Source organism: Eptatretus burgeri, chromosome 1, assembly GCF_056783735.1.
Source record: "Eptatretus burgeri isolate ZD-2024b chromosome 1, Ebu_testis_v1, whole genome shotgun sequence".
NCBI classification, from domain to species: domain Eukaryota; kingdom Metazoa; phylum Chordata; class Myxini; order Myxiniformes; family Myxinidae; genus Eptatretus; species Eptatretus burgeri.
This window is the reverse complement of record NC_140961.1, coordinates 145,170,820-145,190,679: the sequence shown is the minus strand read 5'-3', so window position 1 is coordinate 145,190,679 and position 19,860 is coordinate 145,170,820. Positions and strand designations below refer to the sequence as shown.

The following is a 19,860-nucleotide window of genomic DNA, read 5'->3' as shown; positions in this document are numbered from 1 at the left end:
TTGATAAACACCATTCTGTAATAATTTTATGACTTCAACAGGTGGTGGAAGAACAAAACTATCAAAATAATATTTGTCTTGACTATTAAAAATACAAACCCAATGAGAACCGTTCCCATTATTATCTTCTAAGTTCATAATAATATTCTTTGTATGTTTAGGCATGTTTGTTAATTCATCTCTCATACAAATAACCACATTATGAATTTTTAATTTCTTACCATATTTGACAAGTTGTAAATTTGATGTTGTATCCTTTCTAAATTCTTTAAACCACTTATCAATGCTCATTTATTTATTAGAAAGATATAATCCCTTTCCCTTTTAGTTAATTTTACATCTGCTTGTGCGATAGAAGAAAGCATATGTCCAACTAACAATCTCGCTTTATCAGGCAGACCTTCAAGTTTTTCAGCAAAATCTACAATTACACCACTTCCACTAATTTGTTTCTCCAACTCTTTGTTATGTCTTTCCAATTCTTTCTGAGCCCAGAGTTCGTTGGCAGTTTTCACCGCTGCTGAAATACCACCCTTCAATGCTCCAACCGTACTGAAACCAGCAAATAAAGGAATTAGAAATAAAATGGGAGAAATCCTCCACTGGTCTCTCTTATTGAATATTTATTCAACATTGGTTTTGTCATTATAATTTTAAGTGAGCCAGTGTCGTTCAAGATTTTAACCTGTTCATTTGTGAACAAAACAACAATTCTTACTGCTCCTTTTCTCTGAATTGTATTATCGTTAATCATACAAAGATTTTGATTTTGAACACAAGATGATAGTTTATGAAGATTGATTTGATTAGCATCTACCCCAGTTGGTACTTTGCCACTCATTCACTTCTGAAAAAATTACGTGAGACGAATCATAACACCATTATCTTTATTAATCTGTAATTCTGTTTCTTCCAAAAGCAAACAATATGTATCAACTTCTTCACTCTATTCTTTCAATGAAAAGGGAAGTATCCACTCGATTAGACTTTATAGTTTCCTTTTGAGCACTCAGGTCAAACGCATAGATTGAATACAAACTATTAAATGCTGTCATATCCAAAATAGGTTCTTTATTTCCATCACTTTCACACACCTTTTGGTAAGAGTTGTATGCTTCAGCATAATCATTTTTTTCCCAATTAATTTCCAATCTATCTCGTGGGTAAAATGTTCCATCTCGAGAAACACGAAGTTGTTTCTCCTTTGCATTATCACTCAATGCATCATTCTTATCAGTAGCAGTATCGCCACCTGTTTTTTTTTTTTAAATGATCCACAGATATTGTGGCTTTCCTTCCAGAACACCCAAATTCCACGTGTAAGTGGTTTGGTTTAGTTTAACGTGTTGACATCTTCTTTTGAGGTACGATACACTGAGTGGTTTCTTTGAGTTAAGTCTTCCATTCAACATCTCTTCTGTTTTAAGATTCGGAGTATATTCACTAATATACCAACTCATTTCCTCAATTACAAATTTATTCTGATCACCAAAAGCACCAGCAACACCAAAAAGTAATCTATTTTCATTATCTTTCCTTTGTAATTGAAAACTAATTTCAAGACCATCCAGAACTTTATCATCATCAGAAAATCCAAATATACCATAAAGAGGAACTGCCACAGTAAAACTATTAACTGCTTTTGTATCATCAGTATACATTCCTTTCCTTTGAGAAAATCCAGGGTCTGTGGTTGTTCCCGTTGACATATCAGGAATAAAACCTTTGACAGCCCCCTTTCCTATTCTATCACTGAATGGATATAGTGTAAATTTCATCAATTCAGATACAGCAGAGACATAATCAACTGCTTCGACTTCTTGTGTGCCAATGTACAAACGAACACTATCAAACATTTTCCAGAAGAAATCATTTACGAGTGGAGCGTTTGTGTTATTCCGAGCCTGAGTGAATTTAAATTTAAACAACAAGAAACTTTCGGATAGATTCAAATAGGTTTGTTGATTATTTATTTCAAAACTTTTTGTATCATTTGCATTCCAGTCTCTTCCAGTTATTGCATTTACCTTGCAGTAATCCTCTTTTTTAGTGGAGTTTGAGATAACAATGGTATCATACAAATCATCGATACTATCAATTGCTTCCAGACTTCTATTTATTTTTGAAAAAAGATGTTAAAACTTTTGAAACCCTGACCCAAATATTTGAATTATTTAATATAGTTCTTGGGGAGACAACTGAGTTTTACCTTTTTTAAATTCTTTAATTGCGTGTAATTTATGACATTCCTTTTGGGCATCTTTTATGCTCTTTACAGCACCTGTACATTTCCCACTGCAGAAGCGTTTGAACCAATTAGGTTTTTATGTTTAAGAATAGTTGAACTGATACCCATTATCGTATCAATTATCCCATCTCCTCTAAATTAATATCCGACACCCCTTTGTCTCTTTGGTCTATCGTATCCTCAACCAAGATACATACCTTCACCCTTGTAGTATGGGGAAAGGAACATCCCATCCCCTGTAATTATTTTATATTTTCCCAACTCGTGTTTCCTCACAATAACCATCGTATTTATTTATTGGAAAACTTCACGTTGGTAAATTCTGATGGATATAACTTCCCCATTAAAAAAATCATACGACTATCTTGGTCGGTTATCCTAAAATTTACTCTGTGTATTTTTTTTCATGACACAGGGAGATAAACCAAATTTTTGGGTTCCATATTGAATTTATAACCAATTGGGTTTGAGTATGCACTGAGTGAAAATATTTGTTTTTATTCCATCATTATAAGCACCCTCAATCAAATCACAGTGAATTAATTCCGAATTTATTCCTGAGGATATTTGAATGACATTATCACTGTAAAACTTCCCATTCGTTTCAACATTTTTGAGCAGAAACCCAATAACTCTCCAAATGAATTATCAATTGTGAAATCAACCTTGTCGTTATTTTTAAGTTTGATCGTTGATTTTGAAATAGGTTTTTGAATGTCTATAACAATATTTTTTAGTTAATCACCCTGTTCTTTCAAAACACAAGCAATTTCGGAAGATATTTGAGAAATCTCATATGCTCCAGGTGAGATTGTTATCTTTTTGTATCCACTTCCCGGATTATAACTAAACTTGTCATTTTTATCAGTTATATTAAATAATGTATTAGAAGTTTCCATGGACAATAAAGATGCCTCATATTCTTTTGTTGTGTCAAGTTGTAGTGGGTATGGGAAGGAAGATGTGCGGTCGCTTGTTGTGAAATTAAATCTCAGGATTGTGCTTCTCATCTTATTTAATATGAGAAACAATGTCTTTATATTGAGATTTATTCATTATTTTCATGTTCATCAAATGGTCTAAAATGGCTAATGCTTCATTAAAACAATTGTTATTTCCAACTTTCTTACTACCGAACAACAATAACAGTCTATGAACTAATTGTGATGGGTCATTTGGAAGAAAACTAATGCCTGAACCAAGGATACTTAAAGCCTGAATAATGTGTTTCTCCTTCTCACTTTTTCTACTTTTACCAGAAATACTAACCGTATAATTTAGAGTGTTCAGCAGATCAATATATACTCTATCATCATTATTTTTCATATCTAATGGTTTATCAAAATACTTTAATTCATCCTTCACAGTTGAACCTTGTCTTCCATCTTTTGTGAGAAGAAACATTAATCTGGGTTTAATTTTACAGGGGGATGAGCAGAACTCAAGAACCTTTATTCATCATTAAATATCAAAACCTTTTCTTGAACAAAATGAAATATTGCTGGTTGTTCTGTTGGAATGAGTCGTGCTATGGTTTTTTTTAATCTGCTGAATATTCATTGTTTTGAAGAGCATTCACAATATAATCAGGGGATTGATTATTCTCTTCCAGTTGTTGAAATAATCCTTCATCCTCATATTCTAATTCTCCTATATGCTCTAATTCTCTGTCTGTCATTTGACTGAAATCTTTTAACATTTGAAGTTTTTTAGGAGTATATTCTATTGTGGGAACTGTGGAAACATCTTTAATTTTTTTCTTGGGAAGTTTCTAAAAGTGGTTTAAAAAATTTCTCTTGTTTCCGTTCGAATGCTTCTTCGCCCATGAGTTTCTGTCTTCATTTCTTCTTTATGTCTTCCTCTTGTTTTACATCTTTTGAAATTAACTCTTGATGTTCCTTAAATCTTCTTGCTCTTTCTTTCGCATCCATTTATTTATTGGAAAATATCATTTTATATCTCATCTTGTTTCACAACAATATATTTATATTTTTCAGTCGTGTGCTTCATGTAATCTCCAAATTCCTTTTTACTGCATAATGTTGAACAAATGTCTCTCCAAAAATTGTTTATATCTATTGAATTTAACTTGAATAAAATAAAAGTATTAGCATCGTTTCTGATGGAACGACGAGGAAGTTGAAAGTATGATTGACTAAGATAGATACAATTACAAGACGAATGTCTCCCTCTTGTGTAGTGGCTGTCCATTACCATTTGCTTTCTCTCATTTACGCAATCATCAAAGATAACGAGGTTCTTTTTCGATTTATCCAAATGTTGGGGAGATGGAATATCATCGGTATTATCACTAAGAATACAAGTTATCGGTTTTGATTTCTTTTTACATCTCTGTGTATCACAAAATAGTTGAATTATATCTTCAATGGTATAATCATTTAGGTTTTTTTGAAGTTTAAATAAACCGATTATTTCTTCTTTTTGAAGACCAGCATTAAAACCTTGTGAGAGTAATTGATACTCTGGTTGAAAACTCGACTTTGTGAAAATTATTAAATTATCATAATCTAAAAAGTTGGGAGTCAGGAGCATCTTCAAAAGCAAGCAGGTTTTTCCACATCCACTTGAACCAACTATGAGACATCTTAATGAATTTGGGAGATTTTTATGATTGTTAAATTTTATCTTATTTTCCCAAATGTGTAAAAAATCATTCATTTATATATTTGGAAAACAGGTTATTTAATTTATTGTTGGCTTTTTTAGAAACTATATTTTATCCTAAGTTCAGGTTTAATTTCAAGATAATCCATTATTTTATTTATGCAATATCTTGTGTTGATAGTTCCCTGAAAATCACATCCATGAATCATATATAACAACATTCCTTTGAACATTTCCCGAATACGTTCAGTTTCTTCCCTTGTCAGGAAAGGTGTGTTATTCCCCTCATACTTTACATTCATTTCTCTACTCAATCTTGTAAAGTAATTCATTTTTGGTGTAAATCTAAAAGAATTATTTTCCTTTTTAATTTTTTTATTATCATTAATTAGAAGATAATCACAAAATATACATTGTTTATAGGCTTTTGACTCTGTGTTTAATCCCCGTCTTTCACACGCAGAACAATTCTCAAATTTTTCATCTGGAGAATCAGGGAAGGCGATCATATTTATAAAGTAAAACTTTACCGAAATTGAAATTCATATTCGATATCATCTTCGACAATTTCAGAATCATCTATAAAACTACTTTCATCACTATCGTTTGAAAACAAACTCTCGGTATCGTAACTATCATTTGAATGCAAACACTCGTTATCATAATCACTCTCATAATCTTCAAAATCTTCAGTTGAATATCGACTCATATTTAATTAGAAGAAAAAACATTACCATCGATATCTATATCCTTTTTTTCATTAACAGATTCAACTGCTACATTTTTATACTAAAGGTAATTTAGAATGATCCTTAACTACTATTGAAGGAAATGTCATTTCACCTGATATATTAACATCCTTTATTTCATCAGGATTTATGAGCCTGGTGTTGGCGCAGTGGTTAGGGCAGCAGCTTGGGATCCAAAAGGTCCTGAGTTCAAGCCCCGTTGGGCCACTGAATTAATACACCAGGGGGTTGACTCAGCCTGTCATCCTTCCGAGGTCGGCAAAATGAGTACCAGTATACTGGGTCGGTGTATATCCGAGTTAAAATAGGTGTACCATATCCCTGTGTCGTAAGAGGCGACCAGGGTTGCGTCAGGAAGGGCATCCGGCGTAAAACATGTGCCAAATCACTATGCGGATCATATGGATGATCTGCTGTGGCGACCCCTAATGGGAACAGCCAAAAGAAGAAGAAGAAGATTTCATCAGGATTTACATCTTTAGTGTTGTTGAAAACAATACAAATTTCTCCTTGCATATTGCAGATGGTCATATCTTTTCTTTCTTAAGCTTCATCCATAAGGTTTTTATGTTTTGATGCTTTTTCTTGTTTCATTGCTTTTTCTCGTTTTGAATATATTAACAGAAGGAGAGGAGAAACTTTTGTTAGAGATACTTAAATTGATGTTCTTCCAGGAATATTAAAGCCATTCCACTCAAGGAAATTGAAGAACTCATGTTATTTACCATAATTGTTTTTATCCAATAGTTGATATATTTATGTTTGTTCAATTTTACATCCTTGACATATTTTTCAGTATCTTTTACAAATGAAGAGATTGATTGAAACTTGTCTTTTGTGTCTTGAAACATTGTATATATGAAGTGAAAAAAGTTGGAGGATAAAGTTGTTTTAAGCACAGATTCACCTGTAAAATAGACGAAATTTTCATCAAGAAAATTTTATTTTAAGCAAAGTTTTATTATATAAATATGGTGAATACAAGGTACTGCGATGTTTGTAATCACGAATATAAACATTATAGAAAACACCTCCGAACCAACAAACACACATTTAATCTATTTCATCAAATATCTCCTCTTGAGTTGGAAAGAAAACATTGTGATATCTGCTCAAAGGATGTTTTGAAGAGTTGTTATAATGGACATCTTCAATCACAAAAACACAAGAAAAATGAGTTTGAAGTAAAGGGAGACTATTATATTGAAAACACTGATGGGGCATTTAAAGGGCATATAAAAATGAGGATTTTTCAATTTGGAGAACCCGGTCCATCATCAATAGCTGAATCAATTGAAATAGTGAAACCTGATGTTGAAAAAGTTATTAGAAAGACATTAAAAGAAATGAAAACTTTATAGTTTTATATGGGAGTGAAAATGAATATGAAAAGACAAGATGAAGAACAAACTCCTTATATGAGAACAGATCTTCATTTTATAACATCATTTCAAGATTTTTTGAATTGTGGGATTTATGAAGAACTATCAAGACAAGAGGAGGATGTTGATAATACAGTGGTAGGAAGTGGATTTACTATTTAAAAAATCATCTTTTTAGATATACACATTCTAAAATCAAACCCCCTTAAAGCTTCTTCATATATTGAATTACCAAAAGAAATAAAACTAAAGAAGGCAGTTGTTAATATTAAGAACAATGATAATAAATGTTTTCTCTGGTCTGTTCTTGCTCACTTACATCCACCAAAATGTAATTCAGAAAGAATAAAACAATATATAAAATATGAGAATACCTTCGACATTAAAGATTTTAAATTCCCAATGCCACTAACAGATATTCCTAAATTTGAGAAAAAGAATAATCTTTCCATTAATGTATATGGATTAACTGGAGAGAACAAAGTTCAGGTATTAAAGAATCCAGGGAGAAATGAAGAAACACACATTGATCTTTTATATATTTAGTGTTGGAAAGAATTCACATTACACATACATCAATAATTTATCAAGATTAATCTCTTCTCAGGTATTCAGAACAGCAAACAAAATATATCCTTGTAAGTGATGTTTTAATTCATTTCATACAAAAGAACGATTAGAACAACATTCAAAATATTGTAGTAATCATAAATCAGCTGTAATTACAATGCCAAAACCTGGTGAAAAGATTTATTTTGATGATTATAATAAATCTGTCATGCACCCATTTGTGATATATGCTGATTTTGAATGTATCCTAAAAAAAGATAAATACTGCTTCTCCTAATCCAAAAGAATCAGATACAAATAAATATCAAAAACATATTCCTTGTGGTTTCTGTTATTATATCAAATCATCTGTTGGAGAAAAGTACAATAAACTTGAACATTATAGTGGAAAAAAAGCTTCACAAGAGTTTGTCAAACGATTAGAAAAGGATTGTATAAGACTAACTAAATTAATGAAAGAAACAAATGAACCGATGAAAATAACCAAAGAAGAAAAATGAGAATTTTGAAAGAACAATATCTGTCATATTTGTAAGGAGGAAATTGAGGAGTCTAAAGTTAGGGATCATTGTCATCTTACTGGTAAATATAGAGGTCCCGCTCATTCCTGTTGTAATCTTAATTATAAATTTCCTTCTTTTATTCCAGTCTTTCTTCACAACAACGCCAACTATGATACACATCTATTTATAACTAAACTTTCAAAAACACCAGGGAATATTTCTGCCATACCAAACACAAGTCAAAAGTATATTTCATTTCAAAAAATGATATTCACTAAACATTGAACTCGTCTTAGGTTTCTAGATTCTTGCAAGTTTATGGGAACACCACTCGCCGACCTGGCATCAAAGCTAAGCTCCACGGGCTCTTTTCCAAATCGTAATTCATTCTTTCCAAAAGAGGAAATTCTCACTAAAGAGGAAATTCATATTAAAGAGAGAATTCAAAGTGAAGAGGAAATTCTAATTAATGAGGAAATTAATGAAGAAATTCTAACTGAAGATGAAATTCTAATTAGAAAGAAAATTCAAACAATGAATGAAATTCAAACTAAAGAGGAAATTCTGATTAACGATTAAATTCTGATGAAAGAGGGAATTCTAACTCGAGAGGAAATTCAAACAAGGAATAAAATTCAAAGTAAAGAGAAAATTCTTTCAAGTCAGGGAATTTATCCCTATGATTTTATGGATTCATTTATGAGTTTTAAAGAAACACGACTTCCTTCAAAAGAAAGTTTCTCTAATAACCTTGATGAAAAGGAAAAAAGTGATAAGGAATATAAACACGAACAAAAAATTTGGAAAATAATTAAGATAAAGAACCTTGGAGAATATCATGATTTGTATCGAAAAACAGATGTTTTGTTGTTAGCTGATGTGTTTGAAGCTTTTAGATCACTCTGTCATAATAAAAATTGTTATGGATTAGATCCTGCCCACTGTTTCACAGCTCCTGGTTTAGCTTGGAGTGCAATGTTGAAAATGACAAAACAAGATATAGATTTAATCAGTGTTGTAGAGATGCTTTTGATGATTGAGAAATCTAAGAGAGGTGGAATATCACAAGTATGTTCAAAAAGATATGCTAAAGCAAATAATAAATATCTTCCAAATTATGATAGTGAAAAAGACAGTAATTATTTGATGTATTTTTTATGCTAATAATTTGTATGGATGGGCAATGTGTCATTCTCTGCCTTATGGTAAATTAGAGTGGGTGGAAGAATAGGATTATGAAAAGGCTTTGATGAATGTTGTTATTTCTTCTCAAGAGGAATTGGATGAGGAAGAAGAAGGTTATTATTTTGAAGTTTATTTGAGGTACCCGAGTGATCTTCATCGTAAGCATCAAGACCTTCCTTTTGCATGTGAGAAAGAAACCAAAAGAAAGAATCGTTAAGTGAATATCATAAAAGTTTTAATATTTAAGGCAAATCAACAAAAAAGTTATTAACAACATTCTATGATAAAGAGGGATATGTTTTGCATCAGAGAAGCTTGAAACAGTTTTTGAGAGAAGGATTAAGAGTGGCTAAAATTCATAGAGTTTTAAAATTTAAACAAAGTCCTTGGATGAAAAAGTATATTAAGTTCAATCCAGATATGAGAACAAATACAAAAGTAAAATTTGAAGGGGAATTCTATAAATTGATGAATAATGCTGTCTTTGGAAAGACAATGGAGAATGTTAGAAACAGGCAAAACATTAGATTTGCAACATCTTGGAAAGAATCTTCAAGATTGATAAGTAAACCAAGTTTTAAGAGAGAATAGGTTTTTTTCAGAGGACTTTTCTGCTATTCATATGGAAAAGTAAAGTATTGTAATGGATAAACCAATTTATATTGGAACAGCATTTCTTGATTTATCAAAAGATATTGATGTATGATTATTTGTATAATGGCTTTAAGAAAGAGTATGGTGAAAATGTTTCATTGTTGTATATGGACACTGATAGTTTTATTCTCGATATAAAAACTGATGATGTTTATAAAGATATAAAGAAAAATATTGGATTATATGATACAAGTCATTTTTGTAAGAAGCCTGTGTTTTTTTCAAAAAAGAAAGAAAAGGTCATTGGTAAGTTTCAGGATGAGTTGGGTGGAAAAGTAATGAGTGAGTTTATTGGATTGAGAGCAAAGGTATATGCTTATAAGTATGGTAATCAGATTGATAAAAGGTTAAAGGGAATAAAGAAATATGTAAAAAAGAAATCAATAACTTTTAGAAATATTATAATTGGTTGATGAATAAGAAAGAAGAATATAGGAAAATGAATGCAATAAGAAGTTATAAACATAACATATATAGTGAAGAAGTAAACAATAAAAGTACCCCTGTGTGGGAGTGACAATCATCTCTGCGAGAAAATATATAGCCTCCTGAAGGTAGGGCAGTTTTTGCAAAATTTGAAGTCACGTGATGCGAAAATGAAAGTTAATATCGAAAATCCCGCATGTCAAAATTTAGATATTGTCCTATAGATTTATATGCCACAATCAAATTCAAGATCGCTTGAGAAATGTAGGAGGAGATGGATTTTGAAAATCGTCATTTTCGCATTTTTTGACAATTTGAAGTCACGTGACACGAAAAAGAAAGCGAATATCGAAAATCTGCCCCCCCCCCTAAATTTTTATATTTCCCCATAGATTTAAATGCCACAATCAAATTCAAGATCGCTTGAGAAATGTAGGAGGAGATAGATTTTGAAAATCGTCATTTTCGCATGAAAATCGTCATTTCGCATTTTTTGCCAACTTTGAAGTCACGTGACACGAAAACGAAAGCGAATATCGAAAATCCGGCCCGAAGAAATTTAGATATTGTCCCTTAGATTCATATGCCACAATCAAATTCAAGATCGCTTGAGAAATGTAGGAGATAGATTTTGAAAATCGTCATTTTCGCATGAAAATCGTCATTTTCGCATTTTTTGCCAACTTTGAAGTCACGTGACACGAAAACGAAATCGAATATCGAAAATCCGGCCAGAAGAAATTTAGATATTGTCCCATAGATTCATGTGCCACAATAAAATTCAAGATTGTTTGAGAAATGTAGGAGGAGATAGATTTTGAAAATCGTCATTTTCGCATTTTTTGCCAAATTTGAAGTCACGTGACACGAAAACGAAGGCGAATATCGAAAATCCGGCCCGATAACAATTTAGATATTGTCCCATAGATTCATATGTGACAATAAAATTCAAGATCGCTTGAGAAATGGCGGAGGAGATAGATTTTGAAAATCGTCATTTTCGCATGAAAATCGTTATTTTCGCATTTTTTGCCAATTTGAAGTCACGTGACACGAAAACGAAAGCGAATATCGAAAATCCGGCCTGCCTAAATTTTTATATTTCCCCATAGATTTATATGCCACAATCAAATTCAAGATCGCTTGAGAAATGTAGGAGGAGATAGATTTTGAAAATCGTCATTTTCGCATGAAAATCGTCATTTCGCATTTTTTGCCAACTTTGAAGTCACGTGACACGAAAACGAAAGCAAATATCGAAAATCCGGCCAGACCATATTTAAATATTGTCCCATAGATTCATATGCCACAATAAAATTCAAGATTGTTTGAGAAATGTAGGAGGAGATAGATTTTGAAAATCGTCATTTTCGCATTTTTTGCCAAATTTGAAGTCACGTGACACGAAAGCGAATATCGAAAATCGGGCCCGATGAAATTTAGATATTGTCCCTTAGATTCATACGCCACAATCAAATTCAAGATCGCTTGAGAAATGTAGGAGGAGATAGATTTTGAAAATCGTCATTTTCGTATGAAAATCGTCATTTCCGCATTTTTTGCCAACTTTGAAGTCACGTGACACGAAAACAAAAGCGAATATCGAAAATCCGGCCTGAACAAAATTTAGATATTGTCCCATAGATTCATATGTGACAATCAAATTCAAGATCGCTTGAGAAATGGCGGAGGAGATAGAATTTGAAAATCGGCATTTTCGCAACTTCAAAGGTCTCGTGACCTTAACCTTGACGTTCGGTGACCTTGAAAGTCATACCCTCGTGTACGTCTCATCGACATCTATCAGGATCACTAATGACTACATCTCCCGCTTCAACTTCATTGTGGACGGACGGACGGACGGATCGTCACCTCTCCTCTCAACACCAATATTATTAGGCCATGCTCGAAGAGATGACCTAAAAAGGCATTAGGAGCCTTTGATGATAAGAGATTTATTTTAGATAATGGAATAGATTGTGTTCTATTCAACATCCATATGGATATTATATGATCGAGTGAATATTTAATCATAGAGTATATATAATACAATATGGGTTAGGCTTTTTAAGGGTTACCGCCGTCTTTTTCACAATATATAAATGGTCGAACCAAGTATTAATCAAACTAAAGAGTGGAGAAAATCTCAGTCTTGGTATGTAAATGGAAAACATAATGAATGTGAAAAATATCAAATAAGTCTTATTGAAAAAATAACTAAAACAAAGGTAAATAAAACAAATAAGCGAATCAATTTAAAAACTAGTAAGTTAGAGGATGTAAAGAAAATAATAAATATCCTTGAATGGACTGAAAAATTTGATGGTTATCAATTGAACAATGGAAAAATAATTTACTACAATCTCAAAATGATATGCAACTCAGGAGGTGGTCAGATGAGATCATTAAGAGAAGTATATCATTTCATAATGACACAAAAGGGGTATCTTGAAAAATATAAAGATTCAAATGTTTTATTTTTAAATATTTCAGATGGGGATTATTGTGCAAAGAAAATTAAACTATTGAAGGAATTTGAGAATGAACAAATGTTTATAGGTTCAATGAGTGAGCTAAAACAATATGCATTGGTTCTTTGAAAAAGAGTGTCCCTCGGCTTACATGTTTCAAATATTTCTTCAGAATCACGATTAACAAATCACATTACTTCTTTGCTACTTGAACAAATCTTTATCTTATTGCTTTGGTTATTTGAATAGAGTGCCCCGAGGTTAAAAGGGGAGACAAATAAATATACCTTGGGATAAAAAGGAGGTTTACTTTTTAGGGAAAAAAAAATATGAATCGCTGAAAATCCCCCATTCACTTCCATGGGGAAAAGTTAGCCAGAATCAGTATATTCACCCTACTGTTATTGTTATTATTGTTACCCCACCCCCCCCCCAAAAAAAAACGAAAAATACTACAAATCAAGGAAAATTTGTTGCTTTTACTTTTTCTTGTATAGAGGCTACAAATACATTGATAAAAACATCTTAAATGATTTGAAGGTTCATTATTTTATGTACGAATATAATGTATAAATATAATGTATAAATCAGTAACATAAATGTATAAATCATGTATAAATATAATCATTTTTGTGGATGGTATGTTTTTATCAGATATGTTAATATGATTTTATTTTCTGTTTCAGGTATTTTCGTTTTGGTGGTGGTGTTGGTGGTGGTTGTGGTGGTGGTGGTGGTAACAGTTCTGCACCAGAAGTGGCCTAGCTAACCCCATTGCTTCAGAATGGAAATGCCTCAGTACAAGGCATCTTCTAAAAATCAGTGTATCATACACATGACAGCATCCAAAGAAGATGATGAACATGCAGTCAGTCCTCAAAGCTATGACTCATGGCTAACCTTACTTGACGCAGCCAAAATGAAAAACGATGCACCTATTTTAGACATTGCCAAACAGCTTGAAGATGAAGAAGTCTCAAAAATCTTCTATCACCAGAAATGCCGAAGCCTCTTCACCATGAAGAGAGATTTGGAGACTCTGAAAAGGAAAGCAGCTGAAAGCTTTACTTATGAGGCTGGCAGTAGTAGTAGTACATCAAAAAGACCCAGTGGAAGATCGTCATCAGCAGGAAGGGTGTACGATCCGATCTGCATTTTCTGTAACAAGGTCAATTTTCAAAAGCACTCCAAATCACGTGAAACGCTTACACAAGCTGTACAACTAAGAACAGACCAAACATTAGGAGAATGTGCCATCCAAAAGGGAGATGAAGACATTATAGCAGTAACAAGTGGAGACATAGTTGCCGCAGAGACACACTATCATGTTTCGAGCTATAACAATTTTTCAAGAGTCAAGAAAATAGAACATGAGTGCAAAGATAAGAATGAGAAAGAAAACGAAACAGATGGTGACTAACTGCATCAAAGGATTGAAAGAGAAGCTTATGAATACCTTTTCAAGTATATCAGAACTGATATCATTTCCAACATAAAGATTGTACCAATCACTTCTTTGACCACGAAGCTGGAATCCTTCATGCGGTCTGGTGAAGTTGAACACCTGCATGATTCCACGATGAAGCACATTCGCAGAAAACTGGAATCTGAGCTTGGAGAATCAGTAGATATATTTCCAGATGACAAGGGAAAGTTGTTGATGGTTCCTGACAGTGTATCATTGAAGGATGTAGTCTTGGAAAATCAAATGCTTCATGGGAGCTCAGAGTTTGGAAGGCCAAATCGACCAATATCAACAAGATTATAGATCAGACTTCATCACATATCCGATCAGTCATCAGACAGGACATGACACCCACTCCCTTGCAGTTTCATCCGTCCGATGTGAATACGAGTGCTCACATCGCCATACCAAATGAACGAGAGTGGTTACTTGGTGGGCTTCTCACAGGAGATCCTGACAAAGATTCAAGCACACAGAGTCAGCACTCTGGTCCAGTCATTTAGCCAGGACCTCATATACGCTGTGACATGTGGACAGCATAAACCACCTCAACATATACTGCTTCCTAATGCGGTTAAACCACTCACTGGAAACGTTGAGCTCATCCAGACACTGAACAAGCTTAGGCATGGTATGTCTTACTCTCAGCTGTAAGAGAACGATATGGGGGGTGGGATAACATTGCCTGCTCTACTGATCTTAATATACAACAAACAAATAAGAAATTTAGATTTTTGGATTTCTTAATAAATTTTGCGAAACACCCATGTAATTATATTGTTCCAGAACTTTTATTTACTTTCCACAGTAAATGACAGACAAATACTTTTCTAAAGGTGGTACGATTTATCATACAGGAAATAGACACTGATACAAAAGTGTCACCAATGACAGACCTTTCAACCTAGACATGTTTAGCACTTTTTGTTGAGAAGCAAATGATTCGAGCAAAAGGTGAGCCAAATTTCAATGTTAATGTTTGACTGAAAAAAAATGGTGTTAAGTTGAAGTGGGATGTCTTTCCTTGTACTGGCCATTTTGCACAAAAACTTATTTAAGGGTAGGCATATAAAGAGGAAGCCTGGTGTTGGCAGAGTAGTTAGGGGTGGTGGCTTGGGATCCAAGGGTCCTGAGTTCAAGCCTCGTTGCATGCTGAATTACTTCACCAGGGGACTGACTCAGCCTGCTATCCTTCTGAGGTCGGCAAAAAGAGTACCAGCGTGCTGGGGATGATCGAGTCATTTGAGTATCCTGCGTCGGAGTGGCGACCCATCCAGGATTGTGCCCAATAGCCAAGGAAACTGCTTCGGTAGCAACGACGTTCTGTACAGAGTATGGTTCCAATGGAATGGATGGACATAAACAGGGTGGTATAACACAAAAAGCTCCCAACGATGCAATGCTATCACATTTTATAACTCAGGGGTTGTATACCTTGCCAAAATTACTATGAGAATTATTCCCCCAGATGGTACCGACCAACCCAACTGCCTCATGGACTAGTTGTGAAAGTTCCACCTCAGGATTGGGGTGGTTGATGCCGCTCCTCTGCAGATTGCCGGGCTCACTCGTCCATAATGGCACAACACGAGGCTTTGAGGGACGTCTCACAAGATGCAGCCCAAGTCAATGACTCGCATCCTGCCCCATTATACGGGCAAATTCGCAGCATGACATAAGAATTGTTTTGCTGTATTTTGTCATCTGGAGATGTAACCAGCCAGTAAGACCCCTTTATTCGATCATGTCCTCCCACAACTGTGTCCTCCTCATTCTCCTCTCAGAACACCAATCCTGTCTCAATCCTCCCGTTTCCACCCAACCATCTCACTCACTTCTATCGTCTCTTTGGTTGTGTTATGACCACCGATTCTATCCCATACTTGGTCCACTAGCCAGAAAACAGTGACCTTTTTCTCTTCTCATGCAATGGGAGACTTCCCCATTCTCTCTCCAGATGCGCTCTTCCTCCTCCTACTAATTTCATGCTTATTAATCATCCACTCCAGGGCAGTAGTTTTTCTCACTGTCCCACTGAAGGCGGGGCTTTTTGCTTGCTTGGACTTGCAGCTCGGTTGTTGTTCAAAGGAAATGATAATTTTTATCACCGGTATTGAAATAGAAAAACACAGGAAAAGGTCACGGGGGCAATCACATACTAGCGGAAATTGGCCTTAATCTCTACCTAATTTAAGATAGCACATCCCCCGTGTGGTGACAAGAAACACTTAAGCTCACAATTTCCCTTTCAACGGCTGCATTCCAAGCTTTGAGCTTCACAAGGATGAACAAATGTACCAGTCGTCTACTACTCAAATGGATCTTTGTCAGATGATGTCTGTGACTTCTGAATGACGTGGCAGTGACCACATCAGCAGCAGAAGGTTTTTGAAACTGTGGAAAGTAAATAATTAATTAAATGTAAAAATATAATTTATAATAATGTAAAAATGCAAAATTAACTTAGTTTAGTGCTTTGAAAAGAATTTAATAAATATATGTTGGTAAAACTAGGAGAGGGCAGAACACACACATTCCTCTGAAGCTGTGAACAACCTTGCAATGACCTTATCAATCTGATGACAATCTGAACTTATCATACCTCCCCCACTACACCCATTCCTAGGGCTATAAGCAAGCTCCAAAACAAATTTTATTGCCAAAGGTTATGAAAGTCAGGGGCCAAATGGTTTAATCGCTGTAAAAAAAACGAGAGGGGAATGCTGACGAGTGTTCGGAGCAATTTAGATGGGAACGCTGATGAGTGTTCGGAGCGGATTAGAAAAAGGAGCACTGATAAGTGCTCACAGTGATTAGAAAGAAAATAAATAAGGAGGATGCGCTGATGAGTGATCGAGGCGATTGAGAAGTACAGTTATGGGAAATCAACATCAAAAGGGAGCAAACGAAGACTGTGAGTATAAATGGCAGGTTAAAAAAAAAACCACAAGCTACAGGGCCGGAGATAGCTTTTCTCCCTCCAGAGGGAGTGTGAGAAGATAGATTCAGATAACAACAGAGAGAGAGAGAGAGAGAGAGAGAGAGAGAGAGAGAGAGAGAGAGAGAGAGGGAGAGAGAGAGAGAGAGTGAGAGACAGAGACAGTGAGAGTGAGAGTGAGAGTGACAGACAGAGACAGAGACAGTGAGAGTGAGAGTGAGAGTGACAGACAGAGACAGAGACAGTGAGAGTGAGAGTGAGAGTGACAGACAGAGACAGAGACAGTGAGAGTGAGAGTGAGAGTGACAGACAGAGACAGAGACAGTGAGAGTGAGAGAGAGAGTGAGTGAGAGAGAGAGAGAGAGAGAGAGAGAGAGAGAGAGAGAGAGAGAGAGAGAGAGAGAGAGAGAGAGAGAGAGAGAGAGATGAATGCGATGAATGCGATCTTTAAGGTCGCAGGGATCCAGCGAGTGGAGATGGAGATATGATAATAAACCAGCTCAGATGGAAGCTGAGAGAGCGTGACCAATGAATGAACAGAGGAGACTGAGCCAGGTCACGGATTTAACATCAGAATGGTTTGGTTCATTGCGTATGGAACAAAAGTGTATTAATGTGAGGTGTTTATATTGAGTCAATGAGCCTGGTGTTGGCGCAGTGGTTAGGGCAGCGGCTTGGGATCCAAAAGGTCCCGAGTTCAAGCCCCGTTGGGCCACTGAATTAATACACCAGGGGGTTGACTCAGCCTGTCATCCTTCCGAGGTCGGCGAAATGAGTACCAGTGTACTGGGCCCGGTGTATACCCCAGTTAAAATAGGTGTACCATATCCCTGTGTCGTAAGAGGCGACCAGGGTTGCGTCAGGAAGGGCATCCGGCGTAAAACGTGTGCCAAATCACTATGCGGATCATACGGATGATCCGCTGTGGCGACCCCGAAATGGAGCAGCCGAAAGAAGAAGAAGAAGTTTATATTGAGTCACTGTTCTGAAATAATTTGCATACAAGGTTCAATGCATGTGAGAGTACGTGTGTTGAACACATAGGCAGTGGTTATACAAGCGTGAGAGAATTAAAAATGAAATCTACACGATGTTCGAGTGTGAAGTAAGCAGGCAAGGTCTGTATGTGAATATGCAAAGTCGGTTGCAAGGACAACTGACCTTCAGACAAAACATGAATGTGTGAGGTTATCAACACAATTGACAACTGTGTTGGTGACGAATAATACCTGATGTGGTCCAGTCCAATGTGCCTTCAGTGCATTCCTCTGCTTGAACACCTTGATGGACACCCAGTTACTCGGCTGGATGCTGTGGTGTTCCTCTGCAGCTGGTTCCGGTAGCACCAGTGGAAAAAAATGCAGTAGAGAGGTTGTTGGAATTTTAAGATCCTATTTAAAAAATATATGTAGTTTTAGTTTGGTTTTTAGAAAAGGAAAAAGAATAAATCTAGATCCTAAATAGAAAAGAAATGTAAGCAACAGCTGTTCTTGTACATGAGAGCAAAACAATAAAGTGAGGTGGGAGGCAAGAACACAACCTGCTGGGAATGTGCCTGCATATCAGGTCGTGTGTGAGATTTAGCTGATAGGGGGGAAAAGAAGCTAGGGGAAGATAACTCGTCTTCAAAAGCTGGGTGCTCATCTTTGAAATCGTGGACAAACTGGTTTTGGAAGAGAAACATTTTTTGTGAAACTGAATGAAATACGGAAATTAACGTTTGTTGGGGAAAAAGGATTGAAGCTGAGAGAATTGTTGAATTTATGTCTGTTGATCACAAAGTGCACTGTGATGGACATGTCAAAAACGACAATTCTTTGAGCATAAAGAGGATAATATGTTATCAATGTGAATCGGTGAGTGCATCACTGGCTAGTTTGTTTGCTGGTTTGGTTGTGGCAGCTTGTATTTGGATGATGTCTAAAATTGATTGGATATTGATTGATGTCTTGTTCGAGATTGTGGTACCACATGTGCTGGTTAGCATAAAAAGAGAAAAAATTTAAAATTGACAGTAAAAATTATGCAGATGTGGCAGAGGGCACCACATGTTGGAGCATGCACGTACAGGTCGCTCATTATTTGCTTGTGCAGGCAGATACACGAAGGTAAGCGTTTGAGTGTAAGGAGATACTGGCAGGTGAGGCTGCCAGGCAAAAACCATGGCAACTGGTGACAACACTGGAGTTTATACCTCAGTGCAAGGATTATACAAGGTGGTTTGTCATTGCATTCACGATGGTGATCAGGAAAGGATAAAATGGTATGTGTCTGTTCGTGCTGACTACTTTCAAAATTTGGAGGTGTATTAGAGGTGTATATGGACGACTCAAAAAGGGTCAGCCAATTTGATTAATCATTGGAAAAGATTGTTTCATCTCAGTCTGTGGAATATAAATCCAATGATTTGATAACACTGTGCTTGATAAACAGGGTGATGATTGTGGAGCTCCTGGTGTTATTGCTGTAGGGGTGTTTGTGTTCAGGTCAGTGCCTTTGGAACTTCCATGCTTTGTAGTTACTTTGTGGGAGGTGTGTGAAAACACGTTTTTGCTTCATGTGATAATAGCTGAAATGGCAAAGGGCATTTCAGGAACGGGTGTGCAAGTGGAACGTGTTCAAGGATTTGGCAGCAGACATACGC

The 19,860-nt window shown here is 35.4% G+C and overlaps 2 protein-coding genes and 1 pseudogene across 11 annotated transcripts in view; 2 read left to right on the top strand and 1 right to left on the bottom strand.

Annotated features, from left to right (window-relative positions):
- LOC147035687 (equilibrative nucleoside transporter 1-like) overlaps positions 1 to 18,729 on the bottom strand; it is a 223,139-nt gene extending 204,410 nt beyond the window's left edge. For 7 of the 10 annotated variants that reach the window (XM_085846682.1, XM_085846674.1, XM_085846704.1 and 4 more), the window contains exon 1: positions 18,446 to 18,729. The gene's annotated coding sequence lies outside the window, so the exon portion shown is untranslated. The remainder of the gene's footprint in view (positions 1 to 18,445) is intronic. The other 3 variants (XM_085846722.1, XM_085846726.1, XM_085846713.1) reach the window with 2 other exon arrangements.
- LOC147035688 (uncharacterized) lies at positions 13,561 to 15,052 on the top strand (annotated as a pseudogene).
- A 15-nt stretch (positions 18,730 to 18,744) lies between the features above and the next one.
- LOC147035686 (uncharacterized) overlaps positions 18,745 to 19,860 on the top strand; it is a 61,097-nt gene continuing 59,981 nt past the window's right edge. The window contains 1 exon segment of the mRNA XM_085846664.1: positions 18,745 to 19,072. Coding sequence (XP_085702790.1) covers positions 18,980 to 19,072 — 93 coding nt within the window. The 5' untranslated portion in view covers positions 18,745 to 18,979.